General features: G+C 43.0%; 1 protein-coding gene across 3 annotated transcripts in view; it reads left to right on the forward strand.

Annotated features, from left to right (window-relative positions):
* LOC144491523 (neural cell adhesion molecule L1-like protein) overlaps positions 1–26,782 on the forward strand; it is a 554,136-nt gene that overhangs the window by 108,579 nt on the left and 418,775 nt on the right. For 2 of the 3 annotated variants that reach the window (XM_078209437.1, XM_078209436.1), the window contains 2 exons: positions 15,054–15,159; positions 18,324–18,517. In XM_078209437.1, coding sequence (XP_078065563.1) covers positions 15,054–15,159; positions 18,324–18,517 — 300 coding nt within the window. Of the gene's footprint in view, positions 1–15,053; positions 15,160–18,323; positions 18,518–22,701; positions 22,828–26,782 lie in introns of those variants that run through there. The other variant, XM_078209438.1, reaches the window with a different exon arrangement.

Genomic DNA, 26,782 nt, shown 5'->3' on the forward strand with positions numbered 1-26,782 from the left:
TAGCACTTCCAATCCCTTTATCTGCACACAAGTGCTGAATTTGAGGGGATTGATTTGTTTTCTCTAATCCAAAAATTGTTCTGAATAGAATTTGTGTATAAAATGCAATCCTTTAATTTATAGTTAGATTAAAAATTATGAAGGTTAGGAGGTTCAGATGCATACAGAGTGAAGCTGAAACAATTTAAGTGATCTGCATCCCAAAATGAAGTCATAATTACCTCATGGCACTGTTCAAAATCCCTGAAATTGGGATTGCACAACACAATACACTTCTTCTCTGATAATCGATTCCCCTTCTACCTCTAATCTTTTCCACTTTGTTCTCTCACTTTCTCTCTCAGCATCCTCAGTAATTTGAAATCAAAAGTCAGCACACCATTTCCTTACTGCGACTCTTTCCTTCAAAACAGCTCTGATTTCTGAAGTTCACTATCTCTGTCAGCTTTTACTTTTGCTAGACTTGTTAACCTTAACTTGATAGCACCTAAGCATGCTTCCTGATATACCACATATTCAGTCTGTTTCAACCTCAGTGGCTTCCTGTACCATAGGTTTTAACCCTCCAGTTGGAGTCTAAGGTATCTTAGTGGTGACTAATGTGAAGGATTAGTAAGTGCCAATAACCATGCACTCACATCACTCGTCACAGATCAATAAAAGATTCTGAAGTCATCACCCTAATTTGGTTGTAGATTGTAATGAGCACCTATTTAAATACATGGTGAGCAACAAAAAAAAACAGAACAACTCCACTGTGTTCAGCAGTTGTTTGAAAAATTCTCCTAGAAAGTGGTCAAATTACTTCTCAGTGAAGAATTGCAGGTAGAAAGAATTCTTCTGTCAATATTGATCTGTGTAACCCTTCGTTCAGGTTAGCAAGGTATTAGTGATGCCTTGCAGAAGGGAGTTCTATACCAGGGTGCAAGAATTGGAAGAAACCAAATTGAGGTTGGGATACCTGCCATGAAAATTAGAAACTGGAAATGGACATGTTTTGCATTGCTTTATGAAGTAAAGCTGTTGAGAGCCCTGTAATCTTACCCATCAATATTTAAGAGTTGTATTTATTTTTGAAGAATGCCAAACTTCAAAATGAAGTGATTATTAAGCCAAAATGAATGACTTTCATTCCTGATGATTGACATTCTGAATCTTTGTAATGCTGATCACAAACTGCAAAAGTCAAAGACTGAAATACTTTGCTATGTTCCGTGAAACTGCACTTAACAATTTGAATACAAAGTTGTTGCTTTTGTATCTGCATCACAGAAAATTGGGAATTAAAATAAAATTGACTAGATACTGCTGCTATACAATAACTGAAAATAATAAAATTTAAGTGTATTCTTTCTATGTTTGAAAAGTATTGGATAAGAATGACAAGATGTTAGACCCAAATGGGAATTATCGAAGATCTCTGCAGTTTTGGAGGTTTTTTAAAATTCCTTCCCCATTCCCAGGAGGTAAATGGTGATTGAGTCTGTTACTTTGGTAGAAGTGGAAGTCCATCAGCTTTTGGGGAGGTTGATTTCCGGTAAAGCACCTGGACTCGACTTCCTGTAAATGATTATGTGTCTCCGAGATAAACAATAGAATAGCAAAGGGGCAAAAATAAGTTAATTATACGATGAGTGGATTGTGGGTGTGGTTCTGTTTGTTAAAGTTCTGACCTGAGTCTTGGAGATGGTGGAGAGGCTTTCAAGGATCAGAATGTGAGCCTTTTGTTTTAGTCTCTGCCCTACTCTTATAGCCATTGTTATGGCGTGGCTAGTCCAGTTAATTTAGTTTATTTATTAGTGTCACAAGTAGGCTTACATTAACATTGCAACTAAGTTACTGTGAAAATCCCCTAGTCACCACACTTCGGTGCCTGTCCGGGTACCCTGAGGGAGAATTTAGCATGGCCAATGCACATAACCAGCACATCTTTTGGACTGTGGGAGGAAACCAGAGCACCAGGAGGAAACCCACACAGACTCAGGGAGAACATGCAAACTCTGCACAGACAGTGACCCAAGCCGGGAATTGAACCTGGGTTCCTGGTGCTGTGAAGCAGCAGTGCTAACCACTGTGCTACCCATGGTTAAGCTTTAGTTAGGGCTATCTCCTTTCTGTACCTGTCATACCCCTCTCCTGACCCAACAAGATGATAGCCACTGGGAACTTGGTGATGGTGGTGCCATTGAAAGTCAGTGGGAGATGGTTGGACTTTCTCTTCTTTGAGATGTTATCTATCTTTCTGTGATGCCAATGTTACCTGTCAGTTGTCATTCCAAGCCTGAATGTGACTCAGATACCTCTGTAAGCTACTTCAGTATTGTCTAATATGTATTAGTATCATAGCTGGGCCAGCTTGGCCAGGGGGATCGCTAGCTCTGGTTCACAACCAGTGTGTTGTCAAGGCCTATAGCCTTTTGCTGTCTCTGGTGCACTAGATTGTTTGTCATGTGGAACAAACCTCCTTGGTCAGGTAACGGAATATATGATGATAGGGATTTTGGAGGAGGCTCAGTATAATCATCCACTCTACAATTTTGGTTGAAGACACTTGTGAACATTTCATCTGCAGGTTCCACACTCACATGCTGCACCATGGTTGAAGATTGAAATATTCACTGACCCATCTCCAGCTATTAGTTGCAGCCTGGCGCTTAATTCTGTCTTATGCAGCTTCAGTTAGTATCTTCCATGCAAGTAACCCTGAGTGGTAGCATTATTAGATACACACCAAATTTTAAGATTGATTCTGTTGCTGTTGGCATGCTCCTCCGTACTGCATTGAAGAATGGTTGATATCAAGGCTTGATGGTGGTCAAGGAGTGTGGGTTGTGCAAGGTTGAGATTACATATAGTTCTGTTGGTGTAAGCCATAGTGGCTTATGAATGCCTGGGTTTGGGCTGTTAGACGTTGGTCCATGTCATGTAGCAAGATGGTAATAAGATGCATGATGGTGAATGTGTACAGAGCGGGGAGAAGACTTTGGGCAAAATTTTCCCATTTTGCGAATAAGTGCTGTGACAGGGTGAGCACATGGAGTGCTTCCCGCTGCAACGGCCAGTGAGAAAACACACCAAATCTTCTGGCCCCGACCGCATTGATTATGCACCCGGGTGTTTTACACCGTAATGAGTGGTAAGCTGGACTTGGATGACACAAATCTGCCGTTGTGTTATGGTGCCATTTTAAAAAAGGTGTCTAACATGACTGACCCACTACTGAAGAATGAAGTGGACTGCCTGAAAATGAAGATAGATCTCTGGGAACATTCTCAGGCTGGCAACTGGATCCCTTCCAGGACACCTAATCTGGAGGTTCCATCTTCAGATGCAGCTATAGCCCAGTGCTGTGATGTTCCAAGGTCTAGGTGACCTTCATCCTCAACTCCGGGGACAGCCCCAGGCATTGTTCAGATGAGTCCTGACATCGGTGTGCCATTTTGCTCACGAATGTGTTTCACACTGGCGCCTTTTCATAGAATCATAGAATCCCTATAGTGCAGAGGGAGGCCATTTGGCTCATTGAGCCTGCACCAACAACAATCCCACCCAGGCTATGACCCTGCCAATCCCCCTGACACTAAAGGGTAATTTAGCATGGCTATTCAACCTAACCTGCATATCTTTGGACTGTGGGAGGGAACCAGAGCACCCGGAGGAAACCCTTGTAGACACAGGGAGAATGCGCAAACTCCACACAGGCAGTCACCCAAGGCCGGAATTGAACCTGGGCCCTGATGCTGTGAGGCAGCAGTGCTAACCACTGTGCCACTGTGCTGCCCTTTTCCCACCGACACCATGGAGAATCTGGCAAGGGGAGTCAGGCCTTTATCTGCAACCCATAAAACCGATGCAAATGAGGGTCACAGTGACCTCCAGGGTTTTTTTTCCCACCATGGTGGGTACCAGTGGAAGATCCCAGTGTAAATTCATGCCGGCCAGAAACCAATTTCTGGGCCTCGCACCATATTCTCCAGCCATGAAGCGCATTGGCAGGGCCTTGGGAGAATTCTGCCCTTTGTCTTCATGCAAACTGTGTTGTGCTCACATCTACTGATGCTGTCATGTTTGCAATAAGTTATTTTGAAAGAGGTAAAGTAGGTTGCTTCTTCTTTAGTTACTTCACCATCTGATGCAGACTCAGTTAGTGGATATTCAGAGTATGTTTTGTGCCCATTTGTCCTCCCAAGTTCAACATGAAAGAGCATAACTCAAGTGAGTCATCAGTTGAACGGGGAGGGAGTAGATGGTGACCATTACGACTTTATATTTTCCCCTAGGTTATGTTGGGAGGCCAATCTCCATACTGGAAAATTTCTTGCTTGTTTATTTTGCTGCTAGCTCATAAGTTAGCAATTGAATTCATTTTCACAAGTTCCTGATATGGGACTTGAACTCATGACCTCTGGATTGTTCACCCAGTACCATAACAAGTAGGCTGCCATATCGTGCGTTCCCGTCATGACACGCATTTCTGATTGGATATGATTAGCATAATGGTGACATTAGTTTGTGTGGCAAAAAAAGAAAAAATTGGTTTAGTCATGGTATCCTATAATTATAATGTGGAAGATTGTGTTCTCGCAATTTTTTGATTGGTTATTATGGCGTCACCAGTATATTATAAGAACCAATTGTGCATCTTGATTTGCAACAGTCAATGAATCAAATGGTTTGAAATTAGATTATTCTGAATTTTTATTCCTTTTCCTTCAGCTGAAGGCAGCTGCCTTTGTACAAAGTTCAGCATTACGGCACTGCAGACTGAGCTCCATTGGTGCCATCTCTGAGCTGAATTTAAACATTAGAATTACTGGTGCCATTAATGTGTGAAAATTACAGCAACAGATCTCCAATATATTTCCTTTTTCCAATAATTGCACCAACCAATTTCCATAATTGGTACCGGTATGGATTGAATATTACCACACTCTATCACCACATGTATTATCCATACTGCATGTTGTTAAAATGCTGGGAAAATTTCGAATGTGAAATTTCACCTTTCCCCGAACAAGGCAAATTAGTATCAGGTCTTCCCCGTGAAGGACAAACCTTTTATCTAATGAATGCCTGTTTGGAAGTTGCATGCTGGAAATTGGCCTTTCTCCACAGCTAGAAATACATCGGATCTGGGGCAAAATTCAGGTACAAGTTTTCAGTTTACTCGCGCTACATTCCTCTGGCTTTAAGCCCATGTTAGTCCTATATATGGTGTAGTGTAAACCTTTAAGAAATGCACTGATTGCAGAATTGCACATTTCTCTCTTTGTGCAAGATTTGTTAATTGCCCTTGTACATTTTAAAAGGGTATTTAACAAATTTAGACTGATTTAACTGAGTGGTGCGTGGACTAATTACCGGAACCCATGTTGCCCCTTTAAACTGATTGAATCTGACAGAGGTGTAACCATCAGAACGCTGCGCCATCCCAAGATCCAAAGTGACAGAAATTTGCCTCTGTCCCTGGCCCAGTGGAACTATCATGATCTCTGCACTGACTGGAATCTTGTCTCTGTCCCCGAAGATCTAGACTGGTTTCCCTTCACTTGGTATGCATAACAAGATAGTTCCCGTAACCTTTTTTTTACCAAAAAAGACGTGCCACCCTACCTTAGCCATGTTTTTGGAAATGGCTAAATGGTCAATAATATTGCAACCAATTTCATTAGTTCTGGCGAATTGCATATATTGCCTTACACTTAGCACAACTGGTCATTTTAAGATGTATTCCTTTTCTTAATGCCTTTACAAGTATCCCATCGATCAGACTAAGACTGAGCCAGCCAGTGTGTTTTTGATAGAAAGAGACCCACAGTTCAAATTCTTTCCTTCCCAGTTTCTCTCCAACAGCAGTTTTACACTCTACAGTGAGGTTCTAGGGGAAATAATGAACTATTGATCATTAACCTATCCTTCAATTTACAGTGCAACTGGAGGTACTTCTCATACAAAAAAGCATATTCTGCAAAGAACTAACATGATCAACGCACCATGTTATGTACTAATAAGTGGACATAAAATATGCCAAGTTGATGCTGTTAATAATTCTACCTCAACTAAACGAACCCAAATATAGTACAATATACTACGGGAGCTATTTTCAACCCGGGTTAAAATTCATCCTGTAGTCTATAAGTTTTAAGTTTATTTATTAGTGTCACAAGTAGTCTGACATTAACACTGCAATGAAGTTACTGTGAAAATCCCCCAGTCGCTACACTCCGGCACCTGTTCAGGTACACTGAGGGAGAATTTAGCATGGCCAATGCTTCTAACCAGCATGTCTTTCGCCCATCTGGCAAGGGGAGTCAGGACTTTATCTGCAACCCATAAAACCGATGCAAATGAGGGTCACAGTGACCTCTACAGGTTTTTTGACCCACCATGATGGGCACCAGTGGAAGATCCCTGTGTAAATTCATGCCGGCCAGAAACCAGAGGAAACACATGCAGACACGGGGAGAACGTGCAGACTCCGCACAGACAGTGATCTGAGAATCGAACCTGGGTCCTTGGCGCTGTGAGGCAGCAATGCTAACCACTGTGCCACCGTGCTGCCCTTTAGTGCATAACATGGTGAATTGATCATGTTAGTTCTTTGCAGAATATGTTTTATTGTATAAAAAGCATCCTGATGATAGAAGTGGTCAAATTAACCGAGTATACCAAACCCTACTAATAGAAAATCTATAATCTAAGCCAGTTTACTCATGTGACTGAAATGTATTCCTGGAGCTGGAGTAGCCTTTCAGAGACATCTCAATGAGGCTGGATGTTGCAAGGAAATCGGATTCCTTTACAATTACATTGGAGCATGTTTCTAATAAACTACTTTGAAATTCCCCTTTGTGGTTCAATAAAAACTGCAATCTGCAATTTCTTCCCGTATAAACAAGCAGAATGACAGTCTTTTCCAGTTAAACAATCACCCACTGCTAACAATTCAATTGCTATATTCTGCTTTTGCATCATCAAATCCATAAAGAATGGAATATATCCCAATTTCATGTGCTGTGCATCTTCCCTCAAATCACTGATGTCTGCAGTGATGGAACTGCATAGCAATATTTTTAAGATATTTTTGATTATAGAAAATAATCTTAGAATTATTATCCTTTTTTAAAATCACCCTGGAGAACAGAAGAATCCATGAGTGCAGCGTTTGTGGCATTAATGAACCAATGTATTTCCTTGCTGCCTATTCCTCTTTTACTTCTTTCTACTCTTTATCCTTTCATTGATCATCTTCTCCTCTCCCTTTGCTCCTCTTTCGTTTCCATGCCTACCTTCCCTTGTTCTTCCTCTCTTTGTCCTTGTCACTTCCTTTGCCTTTCCCTCCCTCTTCCTCCTCTTCCACTTTCTCCCCATTCTCTAAATATTTCTGCCTTATGCTTCAACCGCATGGTCAGGATTCTCCCAAAAAAAACCTAAGTGCCCAATGGACGGGAAAATGGGAGAGTTTCCCGACCGTTTTTTGGATGTACTTAGTTTAATGATCTCTGGCACTGTGCAGCACAGAGTGCCTCAGGTAGTCGGGTTGGGCCTTGCCAGGGTAGGGGGTGTAGAGTTTGGGTCAGGTTGAGCCTCAGGGGTTGGGTGCTAGTTGGGCTTTGGAGAGGTGAAGGGATTGAGAATTGGGAGCTGACCGTCTGCTGGGGTGGAGGTAGAGGTCAGGTCTGGGGAGATGGGCTGAGAGTCAGGAGTTGGACTTTGGGAGGCTTGGAGCTGAGATTTAGGCCTGATGGGGATGAGGGTAGGGCTGAGGGGGGAGTGGGTAAGTGTCCAGTTTGGTGGGGGGTAGTCACGGAGCAGGAAGTTATGTGGGTGGCGAATCCCTGGCAGGGATAGTTGTCAGGGGGAGTGGGGGTGGGGGTGTCCCGTGGGATGTGGGTAGTTCCCTGGGGTTTGGGAATGTTGGTGGAGTCATGTGGAGGGTCAGTGTTGGTCTGCACAATAGTTATCCAGAAGTTAGAAGTGGCTTTAACTTTTCCAACTTTCTCTTGGGATCTATTGATGCAACAAAGTTAGAACCATCCAAAGTTTGAGATTTAAGTTGCATTTTATGATGATTCCCAGGCAATTACCAGGCTGATTAGATTTACCAAGTTGGTTCCGGGGATGGCGGGCCTGATATATGAGGAGAGATTGACTCGGTTAGGATTATTTTCGCTGGAGTTCACATGAATGAGGGGGGGATCTCATAGAGACTTATAAAATTCTAACAGGACTAGACAGAGTAGGTGCAGGGAGGATGTTCCCGATGGTGAAGGGAAATTGGGAAAAGAGCAGAGGCGTTAAGTAAACGGTCTCAATCTTAGTGATTACAAAATCAATGAGTGTTTAAATTTGTCACTGAATGCAAGGGTGAAGCAAAAAGAGCGGGGGTGGGGTGGGGGGGGAAGCGGGCACAGGGAGCTGTCAGGAAGCAGTTACTGATTTTATTTCCATCCCTAAATACAGTTGAAAAGGTGGCGGTGAGACGGTTTCTTGAACCGCTGCAGCCCATGTGGTGTCACTACACCCACAGTGCTGTTAGGGAGGGTGTTCCAGGGTTTTGACCCAGTGACAGTGAAGGAACGGTGATATATTTCCAAGTCAGGATGGTGTGTGGCATAGAGGGAAACTTGTAGGTCGTGGTGTTCCTATGCGTCTGCTGCCCTTTTCCTTCTAGGTAGCAAAGGTCACAGGTTCGGAAGGTGCTATCAAAGGAACCTTGGTGCGTTACTGCAGTGTATCTTCTCGATGGGGCACACAGCTTCTATTGTGTATCGGGGTGGAGGGACTGGCTTTTGAAGGTGGCGGATAGGGTGTTAATCAAGCTGCTTTGGATGGTATTGATCCTTTTCAGCGTTGTTTGAGCTGCACTCATCTAAGCAAGTGGAGACTATACATCACACTCCTGACTATAAAGCGTGAGACTTTAGCAGGGAGTGTAGGACATAAACACGCAGGACATCGTGTGTGTAGGACATCACACTCTGAGTGCCCAGAACCAGGGGTCACAGTCTGAGGATTCGGGGTACATCATTTAGGACAAAGATAAGGTGACATTTCTTCACCCAAAGAGTGGTGAGCCTGTGGAATTCATTACCACAGGAAGTAGTTGATGCCAAAACATTGAATGTGTTCAAGAAGCGGCTAGATTTAGCACTGGGATCAAAGTTTATGGGGAGAAAGCAAGATTAGCCTATTGAGTTGGACAATCAGCCATGATCATGAGAAATGGCGTAGCAGTCTCGAAGGACCAAATAGTCTCCTCCTGCTCCTATCTTCTATGTTTCTATGTTAAACCTTAGCCGGGAACAATGAGGGGTGGTTTCCCCAGTGTATCTTCAGGCTACCTCCCCAGTTACACTGCCATGGAATTGGGTGCTATGGTTCATTATCTCTGTAATAGTTCAGAAAAAAACTGGCACAAAACCAGTATAAACATATTGTAAATGCTAATTTAAATTGTGAGCAGATGCACATTTTCATTTTTTAATTATTTTACTGAAACACTTAGGAGATTATTGCCAAAATGACAGCACAATCATTAATTGTTACAGGTGAACATCACTTTTGAGAATATTACAGTTAAATAAAGTGCTATAAAGGCAAGTGACCATTACAGGTGGGAGCTCAATTATTGCAGACCATTAAGTTTCTTTACAAGTGACTTAATTTCCAAATGTACTTCTAGGGGCATCTGCTGTTGAGCTCAACTATTTCTTAACACCACAAGGAACATGAGACATGCTGGATTCTGAGGCTGGAGGAAGAACTGTGTTTTACCACTAGAGAGACTCTTAACGCTTAATGCACCCCTTCTATAGCCACTCACTTGCTTTCCATCTCACAGATCCTTGTTTGTGTTTATTTCTTAGCCGTTTAATCTTACCCAAGAAGAAGCAGCTTAATTCTGGCGACTGTGAATTTCCTGAAAATAATTATAGCCCCACTTCATCTCTTTTAGCATTTGCTAATTCGACGTGTCCTCCCCCCAAAGGTTCTGTTGATCTCGCTCTCTTTGTTGGTTTGATTTATAATTAATACTCCAGTCTTTTCTGTTGATAAACATGCCTACCCTCGTTATGTGCTTTGAGGTAATTAGCTAGTCTCCGTGGCGAGAGCAGAACTAAAGTGTATTATTTTTATTATTTGTTTCATTGCACAAATGCACAGATACAGAATAATGGAACTCTGTCACTATGAAATATAGGGGCCGATTTTGAGTCCACTCGGTGTGCAGGAATGACAGTGTGTGCTCAAAATCCAGAGAGTGCGATTCATGCCAGCAAGTTTCCGAGTTCTGATCTTCCCATCCCTCACCGGTGGAGTGGCGTGAAATATGCTGCGGGACCACAGAAAGCTCATTTTAATACATTAGCATGTCATTAGTGGGCACGTTCTCCGCGATGTTTCCTCCCACCTCCTTATCGGATATTAAGTGGGGTGATGGTGTGATGTCACACCGGTGCCATTTACAACAGCTCTACATAAACATGAACCTGACGCCTTCATCTCTGGGGGGGCTGGATTTCGAAGGTGGGCACTGAGGTAGCCAGCTTCCTCCACTGGTCTGCATTGGTCTGTGACAGCACCATCTCTTTGGATAGAAGGCAATGGTACTTCTCCAATTGGATTTGCTGAGGAGGGATGCTGTCATCCCTTCCTTATACTCGTGACCCTGCCTTTGCAGCTCCAGCAGCTGTGGGATGACCTGGCCTAGGGGCACATCATTGGCAAGGGGCTCAGCAGAGTCCTGGCCTCTGGCATTCCTCCGAGTGCTGGTTCCCTGCTTCCACTTGCTGTGGGCCTTCAATTGTGAGGTGCTCACCAATGACTGACTCGGTTGTGGGTGACAGCTGTGTTGTCTCTTCTATGGTGGGGTTGGAGAAGTCCCCCTCAACTGCTGGAGTCCAGTGGATTCGGAGGGTGCGAGGATGGCCTGGCCTGTTCTGCTGGTCAGCTTGCAAGAGAAGGGACGCAGCATCAGTGCATTACAGGCGATATGCAAGCAACATTGATTACTCACTTGAGATTTGAGGAATGTCAGCATATGTGTTGAGGATTCTCACGTTTCTCTGCTGCCCCCACACCACCAGCAGCACCAGCTCAGTCTTTCTCCTCCCTGGCCAGATCGAGGGCTCGCTTCTCAAAAGGGTGAGGGTTCAGAGCTCAGGCATGAATAATTTTTGAAGGTAGGATGTTGTGAAGGCATTCCTGAAATGAAAATACCTAGATTTAAGCAATCATCAACATAGATGGATTAACAAACAAATTAAAAGCAAAATGAAGAGTAAAGGAAATGTCCTGCTCCAAACCAGTCAGAATCAATGTTGGAAAAAGTGGAAACAAATTGAAAGGGAATGAGATGGAATTCCTAAACAGTCTCATTGGGCTGAAGACAAATAAATTAGTGGATAATCCACTAGTGTTATTCTAATCCACTAAACAAACAGATTTTGTCAATCCCATGATTTAGATTACGGGAGAGACAATCATTAGGAAGAGGTCATTAGACACTGGAAAGTTACTAGAAGAGTAGGAACAATAAAGTATCCATAATAAAAATAGTGATGAAACATTCCTAGTCAACTAGAGATCATGGGCAGACTTCTCCCATGCCCCACCAGTGTGTTCGATGATGGAGTGGTGGGGGGAGAATATGGTGGGAGGCCCAGAAATTGGTTTCACACTGGTGTGAATTTACCGCGGCATTTTCTGGTGCCCGCTATAGCAGGTCAGAAAACTCACCGGTTCCCACCTTGAACATCATTTGCATCCTGTTGATGGGATGCAGATGAATGCCTGACATCCCATGTCAGATTCGCCATAATGCCGGTGGGAAAACACGTCAGCTTGAAACACGTTCACAACAATGTGGTGTGCGGATGTCAGGACTCATTTAAAAATGCCTGGGGCTGCCTCTGGAGTTTAGGATAGAGGCCTTCCATGACCATCGACCCTGGAACACCACAGCAGTAGATTGGGGGAGCATCTGCAGATGGACCTTCCAGATTAAGTGTCCTGGAGGAGGTCCAACTTCCAACCTCAATTTTCCTTGAGATACATCTTCATTCAATAGTTGGTCAGTGATGTTGGCTGCCTTTTCAATATGGCGCCCAGACATGATGGCAGACTATGCACCATCAGGCCTACCCCGTCACTGAATATGGTGAAAACAGCCAGGTGCACAACTAATGAGGTCAGAGCCGGAAGATTTGACCCATTGCACCTGATGGAAATGCTCCATGTTCCTGCCCTGCCACAGCACTTGGTCTCAAAATGGGAAAATTCCACCCATCAGCCTGACTTCCATTCAATGGAAAATAATAGATTTGATTGTTGGAGTAAACTGATGTAGCATCAGTGAGTCAGTGTGGGTTCACATGTGGAAATTCTCCCTGACCAGCTTCATCAGGTTGAGGAAGTGACACTCAAGTGGACTGTACTAAGCTTCAAGATATCATGTAGCTCAACATCCAAAAGGTTTTTGACAGAGATCTGCACACAAGGCTATCCAAAATGTTAGCATGTAAGCTGAACCCTGGGAATGGGTACAAAATTGCTTGGAGAGTAGAACAACATGCGTACTTGTGAAGAGTTCCACTCGTGTTACGGGTGCACTCAGTGGGATGTCCCAGAATTCAGTGCTGGGGCCACGACTGCTTATCATTTACACACATGACACATAATCAGAAATTCATGGTCTTCATGGACTTGACACTAAACTACATAACCAAAACAATGGAAGATAAGCAGATGATCGTGATCAAATTTTACTGAATTCCAATCAAACCAGACCCAGAATATTGCCTTCAGTTATGATTGCCAAGAAACGAGAGAAATTCAGTTACTGAAGGTCGTGCAGGGAAAAGTTACAAAGGTGATCTCCCAGCTCATCAGTATGAATTATGAGAAAAAGCTGTAGAAATCCACACCTCAGCCTGGAAGATGAGGTGACTGAGAACTGACCTCGTAGCAGTGCATGAGGGTACAAAAAAAATTAAACTACTGGAATAGACCGAGCAATTCAGATGAGGACATCTATCAGGAAAATCTTCCTTGTACAAAGAATGATGAACAGATAGAGCTGTGGAAGCAAAAATTCTGGAATCATTTGAAAAAGTTTGTTACAATGGGGGATGTTCTGATCTCTCTGGATGAATGAATCAAGTTGGGCCAAGTGGCCATCCTAATCAGTAATTGCCTTGTGATCTGCTGAATAAAAATTTTCAGTATTAATTCTGTTGCTCATATTTGCTCAAGGAGAAGTATGAACTTGAAAAGCCTGTGTCAATTTTAAATCTTGTTTTATTTGTCCCATATGAACCAGAATGAAGCTGTATCTTTATTGCAAATGCTGCAATATTTCCTTTCTGGTGGCTACAAAACTGTACCTTAACACTAAGAGCACCAGTCTAGTTTCCATTCTCTAAACATGGAGCTGGGATAATCTTTAACACCCAAATCTTTTAATCAGTTAATTAAATAAACCTTTACCACTGCTGTCTCACAGCGCCGAGGACCAGGGTTCGATTCCCGGCTTGGGTCACTGTGCGGAGTCTGCACGTTCCCCTGTGTCTGCATGGGTTTCCTCCGGGTGCTCCGGTTTCCTCCCACAGTCCGAAAGAGGTGCTGGTTAGGTGCATTGGCCATGCTAAATTCTCCCTCAGTGTGCTCAAACAGGTACCAGAGTGTGAAGACTAGGTGATTTTCGCAGTAACTTCATTAATGTAATTGATAATGTAAGCCTACTTGTGACTAATAAACTTTAATTTTAACTCTACTTGAACCTTTTGTTGTGAAAATTGCAAATCCTATTTTCTAATCGTCACCTCTTTTCAATTCAGATGTAAAAAAAAAACTGATTCACTTTTCAGCAATTTAGTGATACAACAGCAGTAGTAAGTCATGCCGGGTGTACATGTTAGCGTACAGTTATGGGGCTCTGTCATTTCCTCTGTCAAAATGTAGCTCAAATAACAGTACAACTAATATGAGACTGGACATTTTGAATACAATGAATATCCAGGGAATTGTTTGGTGGTCCAGAACATGAGTATTGTTGAAAAACTGTCCTCTTTTATTTGTTGAGGCTTTAACTATTCCAATCAGAGCCAGGCTGCTGGGTTTAAATTTCAAACAATGCTTGGCAGTCAACTATCAGTCACCATCAACTGGTGCATTCTCCATGGCAATGGAGAGTCTACTTGCCAAAAATTCAGCACTCTTCTCAGACAATATAAATTTGTTGTTTCCTCTGACATTGGTATCCTTGCGAAAGACCTGATGGCCAGAATCTTACCACCGCTCACACTTCTGGGATTTTCCCATCCTGCCGCACTGAACGGAGATTTGGCTGGCCACCAGATTCTCTGACTTCGCTGCAGCGGGAGTGTGGCGTGAATGGCAGATAAGATCACGTCCGATGAGTGCAAGACCGAAAGCTTTGCCAAAATGTCTCTCTTTTTCAGCAATACTCATTCCTGACTTGTTGGTATTCTAGAAGTATGAAATCAGTTCTTGTACAAAAACAGATGAAATAAAATTGTGATAATAGGTCAGACTGGTCTATCAAGCTCTCTTGTATTAAGCTACTGCAGTGTTTCATGCTACAAGTATTATGTAGATCATGTTCAGACACTAAAATTGAATATTCCCATGAATCTTCCCTACCATAATCTTTGGTTTTAAATTTAAACCCAAGAACTAATCTTCAACTTTGTCGTCACTCCAAGGAATAGTTATGAGAATTATAGTAGTAATCTTACAGGTAGCTGCTTCAAATTATTTTTGCGCATCTATAAGATAACTCTGGGAAATGGGATGTTGAAAATGTTCATTAAAACTTCATGACTCCATTCCAGCCATGAAAGCAGCTTGCAACTTAACCTCTAATACCTCAATTATATCCATGGTATTTAAATTCAGTTCACGTAAACCTTCTTAGAGAAGAATTATTTCGCTGTTAATGGAACCGGTTAACTGATTTTGAATTATGGTTGATCTATTTATTTCATTATGGCAATGTGATAATTACATACTCGAAAATATTTTTACAGTTCAGCAGCCTCCAACTATAACAGACCAATCGCCCAAGAGGCACGTTGTATATCCAACAGATGATTTTGTTATCAAATGTGAAGCCAGAGGAAATCCAGCACCTCAGTAAGTATTTCCATCAGTGCATTTGAGTTTTGGCTGTTATTTAGAACGTTGAATTACCAGTAAACAAATTTGCGCTGATTTTGCTGTTAGGCTTTTATCCAATTAAAGGCTTTTTGTACCAGACACATTCCCAGTAGACCTGGAAAATTGTCCCACCTAAATATCAGCAAGGTTTTGAAGCATGCGAATTAATTAAATTTAACATTCAGTAAAGAACAACCCAATAATTAAAAGTGAAAATGCCCTTTTTTAAAACATTCCTTCAAGGATATTCAGTGTTGTTTCTGTTTTCTTGGTCGCTCTCCATTTCCAATTTGATATCAACACTGCTCTCATTGCAGTCAGTCCTAAACTTTACAGTTCAAAATCTCTCCTCCCTTCTTGTCATATTAAATGACTAATATGGCAAAAAAAGGTTTTGATACCTAATGTTTTCATTTCTCTCCATGTCTTATTGACTTCATATGACTTCAATATGTGACTTCAACAGAGAGAGATGAAGAGAACTAATAAAATGATGGAATATGAACAGTAAGATTGAGAGGGCTGCAAAAAATTGGGAATATGGATAGAACGAGAGATGACTTTGGGAGACATACTGACACATCACTCTGTGAGGCAAACCTACAAGCGATTAAGGTGCCAACTCAAAATGGTGTCATTTTCCTCAGTTAATGGAGCTCATATTGGGCTCTGCATTTATTGGATTGTACTTGCACATAAATTACATGAGAATTCATGCCAGTTTCCCTGTTGAAATTTCTGGTAGAGTTGGTTTATTTGCCCACAAGTGTTAAACCAGCATCCTAAAACTGTGCCGCCAAAAGTGGTAATGAAAGTGGGCTGCTGTCTTCTGTGATGTCTCTTTTATTCTTTATTCTTTCAGGGGGTATGAGCATCACTGGCAAGCCCAGCCTTTGTTGCCCATCCCCAATTGCCCTTGAACTGAGTGGCTTCCACAGATCTGTACATTCCACAGAATCCCTAAATGCAGAAGAGGCCATTTGGCCCATTGAGTCTGCAGCAACTCCCCAAAGGAGCATCTTACCCAGGCCAAGGGCACATTACCATGCACCACACTATTTCAGAGGGCAGTTAAGAATCAACCACATTGCTGTGGGTCTGGAGTCACATGTAGGCCAGGCTGGGTAAGTTTTGGCAACTTTCCTTCCCGAAAGACATTACATTGGTGAACCAGTTTTTGCAACAATCAAAGATAGTTTCATTGGCCGTAACCTCCCAACACCCCAGCGTTGGATTTGGGGGAAATACCCCAAAGATGCGCTGGGGAATCCCTCTTGGAAGTTCCCAGGTAAGGGTTTACCCGGCAATTATCCAGAAGGGCTAACTTCCCCTGGATAATTGCACTGCACTGGGAATCATCCAACAAAATAGTTTAAATTGCTAACTTGTAATGGTTCTGCTAGTTTTACATTCATAAGTATTCAGAAAGAATTAGAAGGGAAAAAAAGCACTTCTAACTTCAGAGAAACTATTTTAAACACCCAGGCCGAGGCCACCTGGGACAAGACCCTACCACACTGAGCCCCCCACCCCACAGAGGACAAACTGCTTTAAACTCACCTGCATTACAGCAACCAGTGTTGTAAAACAGCGGAGTGTCCTTCTTAGCTGCACTTCTTTTATAGTAAGAAGTCTCACAACACCAGGTTCAAGTCCAACAGGTTTATTTGGTAGCAAATACCACCATACAGTTTATAGCCCACTGCTGGAGCTCCTGAGCCGCTTTGCTGCTTCACTTTCACCCGGCTGGTATCAGGAAGTTGGTTCTTAGCTCTTGTTGCACTGTAGCCATCATGAAAATTCCAATTCACGACAAAATAGGTTCAGCTTTTCTACTGCCAACATTAAAAGCCTGCTAATGTTCACAGGGCTTCTGCAGGGCTACCAACACTGGTGGAACTGCATCGCAACATGAGATATTAACTTTAGAAAAGGAAGAATTTTCTCTTAAAGGCAGAAATTTATATCTATAAACACTAAGGGGGCGGCACGTGGCACAGTGGTTAGCACTGCTGCCTCACAGCGCCAGGGACTCGGATTCAATTCCTGCCTTGGGTGACGTCTGTATAGAGTTTGCACATTCTCCCCGTGTCTGCGTGGGTTTCCTCCGGGTGCTCCAGTTTCCTCCCGCAATCCAAAGAGGAGTAAATTAGGTGGATTAGCCATGGTAAATGTGCAGGGTTGTGGAGATAGGGTGGAGGGAAGGCCCTGGGTGGGATGCTCTTTCGGCGAGTCAGTGCAGACTCGATGGGCTGGATGGCCTCTTTCAGTACTGTAGGGATTCAATGGTTCTAAGGTGAAATAGTTGTTTACTCGGTGAATCAAACCAGTCAGGGGAAGGATAAGCTCTCCAGATTTCCTTTCAGGTCTGTTACTGACATTTTTGTTTTTATAATTTGGCCAATATATTTGTGCAATTTGCATGAAAATTGTTTTCAAATATATGTTTACTTCTACATGTTTAGTGTCAATGGAAATAAATGTAATTCTGCTGTTTGAATGGCTTTAATTACTCTATCAAAGATATTTTTAGCATCAGGCTTGAGCAGAAAACAAATCCGGGGATTATAAATTTCCTTGGAGCTGTAACAGTATACAAGCCAGGAGCAGGAGTAGGCCACCAGCCTTTTGAGCCTGCTCCGCCATTCATTAAGATCATGGCGGATCTACTGATTACTTTTCACTTCCTTGTTATTCAAGAATCTATCTAGCTCTGCCTTAAAAATATTCAAAGACGCTGCTTCCAGGCTGGCAGTGCCAGGGAGTGGGGCCAGGGTGACAATGGGTGGGAGAAGATTGCCGGGGAAAATCGATGGATGGGTGGGATGGGGCTGAGATTGCCAGTGACTGTGAATGGATGGGGGTTGTCCTATTGTCCGTTGGCGGAGGAGGGCCTGTCTCTTAACATTGAGATTGGGGCGCCCTTTAAAGATGGCGACCTGATCTCTGTGGAGCTGGCCTTGCCAGTGTCTTTTAAGTCCTGCCCCTCAAGAATGATGGTACATTCTATGCTTACTATGCTTTCTTTTAACAATATGCCAGAAGATCTAGAGTGAAAACCTGGTTGTGTTTCTGGGGAAGACAATTCCGCCCAAAGTGTATACATCAGAAAATTCAATAAATGCTTCTTTTTATTTTAGGTTTACATGGACTAAGGATGGCAAAGAATACGATCCGTCACAAGATCACAGAGTGACCATAGCCAGTAACTCAGGAACATTCACAATCAAAAACAGTAATGGAAATTTGAAGGCTTTTCAGGGACGATATCGTTGTTACGCCAGCAATGATCTGGGGGTAGCAATATCTGAAGAAATTGTTTTTATTACTGCAAGTAAGTTCTTCATGATTTCAATTGTTTGGTTTAGTTATTGTGTGAAAACCCAAGAGTTGAAAGAATTGCTTGGAATTTGTGTTGTGATCTATATTGACATACAAAAAATTATTTGACAACCTATAAGTAATGTCACTTTGTGCCCGAAATGGCTCTGAAACTATGCAATTGGTGAAAAGAATTTGGAAACAAGTCAAGCCTCTGCAGTAAATTTGTTAATCTGACAATCTGAATCAGGTTGGTCTGCAGTATTTTAGGGCACTGTTAATAATAGACCACCAGGTTAAAGTCCAACAGGTTTATTTGGTAGCAAATAAACCTGTTGGACTTTAACCTGGTGTTGTGAGACTTCATACTGCGTTTACCCCAGTCCAAGGCCGACATCTCCACATAATAATAGACCAGCCATCCTAGCCAATTAATGGATTTATTCCACTCACTTTGAATCTTGAGGAATGCACCCATCCTCAGTGTATTCCTAGCTAGAGAAGCAACAAAAGCAGTTCTGATAAGCTGCATAGCTTTAGTGATTAGAAACCAGGACACACTGGAAAGGTTCCCAAGCCTTGGCCTTTGCTTATCTTCATCAAAGTTTTCTGAACACGGGTAAGTTGAATTACCCAATGGGAATCAATGTTAAGCAAACAAAATTTTCCCCATAGCTGACGTGCAAACTTTCATTGTTTCTGCATATGTCACACACCTGACCAAAAAGAAATTGATAACTTATATCACTATTTGAACAAATATGTACGTCTTACATGTGCTTAATATTGCCTCTTGAAAAAACCTTTGAAAACACAAGTCTGTAAATATCTTGGAACACATTTTTCCAGTAATCAACCAAAGCTATCCTGATTTTGCTTGACAATCTTGCCTGTGAAGCTTGTGCTTAAATTTTCTGCTGAGCTCATTTACTTGCATTGAAATTAAAAAATAACTGGGATAAAGTAAGTGCAAATGCAGTGTTACCAATAGTGGTGCTGGCAAATGGTTGCTGTCATCTGCCTTGTACGCCCTTCTCGGAACTGCTTGCCTTTCTCTATGCCTCCTATTATCATTCGGAACAGCGGTACACTCATTGGGAAGACCATTCATGCTGCTTAGTTCTTCTGAACATGCTAAGGGTGAATGAGGGTCCAAATGATTTTGGCTGCACGGGGCTGAGGTAATTTGGTTAAATCTCGGATACTTACATGAACAAATCTCTTGAATGCGGAACTGAAATTTGTAAATAAACAGCAGAGGTTTTCGGCAAACTTATCTCAGATAAAACGTAAACTGTCAAAGAAATGAGTGTGTAATGGTATTTCAATATAAAACCAATAAAACTCAGTCACATCAGTATATTTTAAGAAAAGAATTCTGCAGTACCACTCTTTTACATAAAATTGTGCTTAAACTTTCCAAGAAATTCTGGACCAAAATAATATTTTATGTAAATTATCTATTTTAGTACTGTGCAAACTTTTCAACAATTTGTTGTTCAATAGCAGCTACATGGATTGACATGCAGTATACCAATTCAGAAGCACAGTGTCAGTCTGAAATGTCACAATGAGTATCCATTGGGCTAGTTAAATCCCAAAATGTGCATTAACGAAAAGTAATTTTGTTTCTACATCTAATGAATCTTCATGGACCACCTGGGAATCTCCTAAACCAAATGTTGGATTTTTGATATGAACAGTGAATTTTGTTACATTGCGTGCAATGTGTGTGTGTCACGCCATCGGCCACTGGGGGGATCTGCGGGTCTCACCAAATACAATGGCCATTTGCGTTACTTTCAGCGGGATGGGAAGATCCTGCCGGCGGGAACGAGTTTTCCAGTCTTCCCCTGACAGGGGTTCTGGAGTTTAAGTTGGCTCACACTTTAAGTAACCACGTTATCACACGACCACTCCGAACACATCCTCACCATTTCAACTGGGACCACCTGTGGTACTGAGATGTAAGAAGTTTAACAACACCAGGTTAAAGTCCAACAGGTTTATTTGGTAGCAAAAGCCACACAAGCTTTCGGAGCTCTAGGCCCCTTCTTCAGGTGAAGAAGGGGCTTAGAGCTCCGAAAGCTTGTGTGGCTTTTGCTACCAAATAAACCTGTTGGACTTTAACCTGGTGTTGTTAAACTTCTTACTGTGTTTACCCCAGTCCAACGCCGGCATCTCCACATCGTACTGAGATGTAACAGTGTGCATGAACATTAACTGTGTGCAAACAAGTTTATACCATACAGATTGAACATGTTAACAATACATAACTATTTACATAGGGTGAAACACAGAGGAAGCTTTTGCAACTGCTGCATAGCTCCCCCCCCCCCCCCCCCATTTTGTTGTGTAAAGCAGAAAGATGAAGGTCAGTTGTAGACTGGTCCATTATGTTGTCCTAGAACCTGTGTTTGCTTATACGTCCTGAGCGGATGTCATCAACAATGATTTTGCGGGGTTGGCCTGCAAAGAGTTGCTTCATGCACTGCTGGAAGACCTTACTGCCAGTGGCGATCCTATAGGGCATACAAAGAAAATGATATCTGCCTACCAGAGATATGAATGTGGTAAGTTTCGAGGATTTGCCAGAACCTGCATTTCTCATCCAGGATGTTGAAAACCTTAGCATTGGGCATGTCTGTTATCACCTGTTCCACTGTCTTCAGAGGGTGAAGAGGCCTGAGCAGTGTCTTGTTCAAGTGCATTGGGTCAGTGCATATCCTGACTGTGCCACCTTTCTTTACTGCAGCCACCATTGCTGAAACCCACTCTGTGGCCTCATCTATAGGAGTTATGACACCCAGTGTTGTCATCCAATGCAGCTCATTGACTACTTTCTGCTTTGTGGCTATTGGTATTCCTTTTGGACCACAGATTGTTGGTGATACTCAATCACCAAACCTCATGTGCTATATTACTGATAACTTATAAAAGAATTCGCAATTGAAGAGGTCATTTCTGGGGCCTCGTGTTGTAAACAGTGTACTTCTGGACCAAGGTGGATGGGCCCAGTGTGATGCAGTCCCAAAGACCAAGAAGTGACCTTATGTTTTGGTCAACTCTATGAAACTTGAAACTGTCCTGTGTGCAATGGAGCATGGCCACACCTTTGGTGTGGATAGTTTGGCTGCCATTAGTCATGAAGTCCACCTGGGTATCCGATGCTGCATATGGGTCTAGTTCCTGCAGCATTTGCCCGGACAATATATTATGCTTTGCTCCAGTATTAGTCTTTACCCTTAGTTTTGTGTTCTTCAGGGTGGTGAAAATCTTACTTTTCTCTGTGATGATGTCGACACCCCCACAGTGTTAATGGAGGCACGGTGGTTTGGTTGCACTGGTTGAGTTCATTTACCTTGCTCACACTCTTAAACTTGGAGGACTGACTGGCTGCAATGTGGCTGGTAGCAAAGAAAGGCTCTTGCGGTTTTGATCTGCAGGATTTTGCAAAATGGTTCCACTTGCCACATTTATTGTTGTGTTTACAAAATGCCAAACATGCTTTACTGTTCAGAGGGTAATGACCGTCGCAGTGGGGACAGGTCATGCCCTGTACTGTGAAAATACCTGTTTCCAGCCTAAACTCCTTGCTGCGTTTTTCAGACTGTTCATTTAGCATGCAGACACTGATGGCTGCTTGCAGTGTTACATCTTTCTCTCATAGCAGCTACTTGCAGAAAAGATCACTGTGGACCCCACAGGTCACACATCCCTGACTAACTAATTGGTAAGGGTGTCAACACACACATCATTTTCTAAAACTTTTAAAGTTGCAGCATATGACTGTATCTATTGATCAAATCTTTAGTTTGTAGTGTTAAACATATGCCTGTCAAGTATTATGTTCTTCACTGCCAAGCAAATGTTCTCAAATTTTATTAACAGCATCCCTGAATCTTCCTCCTCCATTTGAAAGGCAACGTTTCAAACTTCTCGATGGCCTTGAGGCCTGTAGATTTAGTAAGGTGCAAGCTTGTACCTTTTTTAATTTGTCTGATAATCTGGCACTGCAAAAGATATGCCACTCCTTTTCAAACTTGGCCCAGTTGTTTGCATTGTTTTTATCGATCACAACCGGGTCGGTGCAGTGAGATTCTTGTGTTATACTGCCAACTCCTGACACTTTGTTGAAGTGCTGTGTTCCAATGACTGATGACCAAGGGCTAATAACAACAATAGTTTATTCAGTACTCTGAGCAGTTCTTACATGCTTCTACTCTACTCGCAGTCTGTGGAGAACTTCGCACTACCGTCACGTGACCCTTTAAGGAGCTGCACCATCACATTATCACGTGACAACTCGGTCCCCAAAAGAAGGTCAGAATTTTATGCTCCCAACCTATCTACTCACCTTCACTTGGATTTGATTCATGGCCGGGGAGATATCAGGCTAGTGGTCTGCCAGGCCAGTCCTAGTAAAACCCGGGCCTAACTTTATGCCGAGGTCCATGGTGTTGCTGCGCCTGCCGCACAGTCTGTTTTAACCCTAATACGGTGGACAAAGAATTGCGAGTAGACTTAAAGTAAGGTTAAAAGTAAAATTTATTTATTAATCACAAGTAGGCTTACATTAACACTGTAATGAAGTTACTGTGAAAATCCCCTAGTCGCCACACTCCGGCGCCTGTTCGGGTACACTGAGGGAGAATTTAGCATGGCCAATTCATCTAACCAGCGCGTCTTTGGACCTTGGGAGGAAACCGGTGCATCTGGGCAAACTCCACACAGATAGTGACCCAAGCCTGGAATTGAACCCAGGTCCCTGGAGCTGTGAGGCAGCAGTGCTAACCACTGTGCCACCATGCCGCCCTTTCTTGTTAACACAACAATATTTATTTTTACACAATTATTAATCACCCACCTAATCAACAATAAGTTATCTTACAGAATACTAAAGTTCAAATCCAATACTAGACCCTGATTTAACTTTTGCGTGACTGGCAAGTACCCAGGCAGATATTGGCCTTTATCCGCGTGTTGGTCTCCGTAGACCCCTGTGTAGTCTGGCCCTTTGGTCTGGTCTGACACTCTGGCTCTGGTCTTCCTTCCTTCTTGAGTGTGGTGGTTCTCTTCGTGCTGTTCGTTGCTGGTGATGGTCACCATTGTTGGCGTTCATTTGTTGGGGGAGAGAGAGAGATTCTTCTGTTGCGCAGCACTCTTATTGATTTTTGCACCCTTTTTGGCCATCGCCAATCCATCGATCACTCTGATCGATAAGGTCCAATCAGGTGTAGCCGCACTGATCTCTGGGTGTGTACCCAACAACCATGCCTGTTGGCGCTGGAGGCACTTGGGTCACATACCTCCTTCCCAAATAGGTTAAGGTGCCCCTATGTCTGGTAAACAACCCAGTTTGACCAGAAAGTGTCCTTTGTTCTGGAGATGGCCTAATATCCTGTGTATTACAGCGCCTGCAGCTGCAGACTGTTTATCTCTGTCAAATTTCTTTTGAGGCTGCAGCTTGCCTGTGGCCCATTTGGCCACAGTCCCTCCTGTTGATCCTGAACGCCAGGTGTGATGGATCACAGACTCAGGACCAATATCTTTCAGGAATTCCCCAGTCACTCAACAGTCAAGCAAGGCCCAGGCATTGGCATACACAGTAACAAATCCCTACAACATATTTACATTTCAGAAGCCACACACAGCAAACATTCTATTGCTACAAACAACCACACGTTCTAAAACACCATCGTTACAATAAGCCAATTACAAACCAAAACATTCAAAACAAACATTACAATAAAGCATTCATGAATCCAGGGTACATTTCAACTGTCCATTAGTGCAAGTAGTAATCCGGCAGGTTTCCTATAAACATTGCTCTACTGAATTAGAGGGAACCACGATTCGAGGGCTAACCCTATGTCCTGCCTCCGGGTGATCCTCATTTTCCATCGGCTGAATTGAACTGTGAGGATGATGAGATATATCAGGGTGAACAAAATCAGCAATACCGCTAGGTGTGACATTATGCGAACGAATGGGTAGATTTGGATGTTTGAGCCCCAGTTCCAAAGATCATTCCACCTTAATTTCTTTAATTTTCCTTTTCACCTCTTGGGTCTGCTGTATTACTTTGGTGAAGGTTCTGTGGGCTGTAGCCAATTTTATCTGAATCTAGTTTAACTCCTCTGGTAGGGGCTTTAGGCTTGTGTCATATTTCTCATAGTACTCCCCTAGAGTCTGCCGGAGCTCGTCAGTGGTGTTCAAATCTATCCTCTCCCTCTTATGAATATCTATTAGTTGAATAGACCCACCCTGGCTGGTATGTCTGATTTAAGTAAGAGTTTTAACAACACCAGGTTAAAGTCCAACAGGTTTATTTGGTAGCAAATACCATTAGCTTTCGGAGCGCTGCTCCTTCATCAGATGGAGTGGAAATGTGCTCTCAAACAGGGCACAGACACAAAATCAAGTTACAGAATACTGATTAGAATGCGAATCCCTACAACCATTCTACTCCATCTGACGAAGGAGCAGCATCCGAAAGCTAATGGTATTTGCTACCAAATAAACCTGTTGGACTTTAACCTGGTGTTGTTAAAACTCTTACTGTGTTCACCCCAGTCCAACGCCGGCATCTCCACATCATGTCTGATTTAATGCAGAATTTAGTGTTAGTGATGTCGCAATGTGTCGTGCCATACTGATATTGTTTCAGGGAAGTGGTGAGTCAGTATTTCCTTACTCCATTGTAAGCTACCCGAGTTATGTCTGTGTCCAGGCAATGAGCGTCTACTGAGCAATTAAGCTAGTGTTTGTTCTGAAGCCACGTAGTGCATGCTTATTTAAATAAACTGCGTATGGGCGTGCGATTATTACGTCAGTTTGCTGAAATCTGTCCAGAGTGGTGCCTTTGAGTCTCCCTTCTTTCTCCACTGCATATGTGGTAAAGTGCCGTGATACCCTATCCAGATATCCTCATGGATAGTCCCTATATTCTCTACTTCAAAAACCCTCAGTCCAACCTGGTTGTCAGTGATTATGGGGAGCCTTAATATCATTCCCAGAGCTTTCCCTGGAGTCCCTTTGCAGTCGTCATTGAACCAGACATTGGTCAACTGTCGCATCTGGCAGCTAGATAACTTTGGGTGTTTCTTATGCGGTGAATAAGTGTTCCATCTGCTCGTCACTAATCCAAGACGGAACGTGTCCACTGCAAACCTGCTCTAGGTTTCCCTCAGCTGCTCTATCATCCACTGTCCATATGTACTGCATAAAGTCTGGTTCTGTTGTCGGTCATTATCCTCCAATTTTTCCCTCATAATTTGCTTGATTGTCTTAGCAGGTCCTTCTAATACAGCGACCATGTGGCTGCCGGCTGCTTTTCCAGTCAGCTCCCCTTCAGCGCCTTGCTGATTGTCCTCATTAATGGAATTTAGTGTCTGTTTAACCTGTTGGGTCAGAATCCTAAGTTTATTGTCCAGGTCGGCTAAATCAAGGGCGTTGATGGTTGCTACTCCTGTATGCTGTGGCCATGTCATTAACTAATGCTCTCTTGGATCTTTTCTGTCTCTCATCCATTCCTATCTTCCGTCCTAACAGTCTCCTAGTCAAGTGGATGTATAGTCTCTTAAGTTGGGGAGAGCACCACTCTGGCAGTTGGGCCCCAGCTATATCCAGCACCATAGGTACCAATTCGTGGTGGATGTTGTCATGTCGGGTTTTCCCTGTGTTTTAGTATCAATCCATTCTGTGGTCCAGGGGTGCCTACAGGACAAATAGAGTGGGATGGTTTTGGGGTTGGCTTCAGCCCATTTCTTATTTCATGCAGGGCAAAATTCCCTTCTATGAGTGTCCCGGGGCACTGCTGCCCGAGCTCTAATCCTTTCTCTGGGCTGTTAGCCAGACATCCAATTTCAGGGCACCCATTATTTGAAAATCCCCACCAATCCCCTGCTACAGTGACACTTAGATAACATTCAACTGAACTGCCATTAGGTTTTTTGTATATCAGCCGCTGATTGTTACTCCAAACATTATGCTCTTATCAGGATGCACCCATAACACACCATCCTCACATTCCCCCGCGTCAGGTGGGGCAAACCATAAATAGCCGGGATACAAAAAGTTAATCTTGCTTGGGGTGGCCTGCGTGCTTATCCTGATGATGAGTCCGATGAAGTAGATCCCAAGCTGCATCTTTGACATTGTCCGTCGTTGTCCTGAGGAGATCAATGATTCTGCTGTTATCATGTCTAATATTTGATGTATAGACATGTATTTAAACTGTCCATGCCCCCCCCCCCCCCCACCCCTCACCCCCGTT

This window comes from Mustelus asterias, chromosome 3, assembly GCF_964213995.1.
Source record: "Mustelus asterias chromosome 3, sMusAst1.hap1.1, whole genome shotgun sequence".
NCBI lineage: Eukaryota > Metazoa > Chordata > Chondrichthyes > Carcharhiniformes > Triakidae > Mustelus > Mustelus asterias.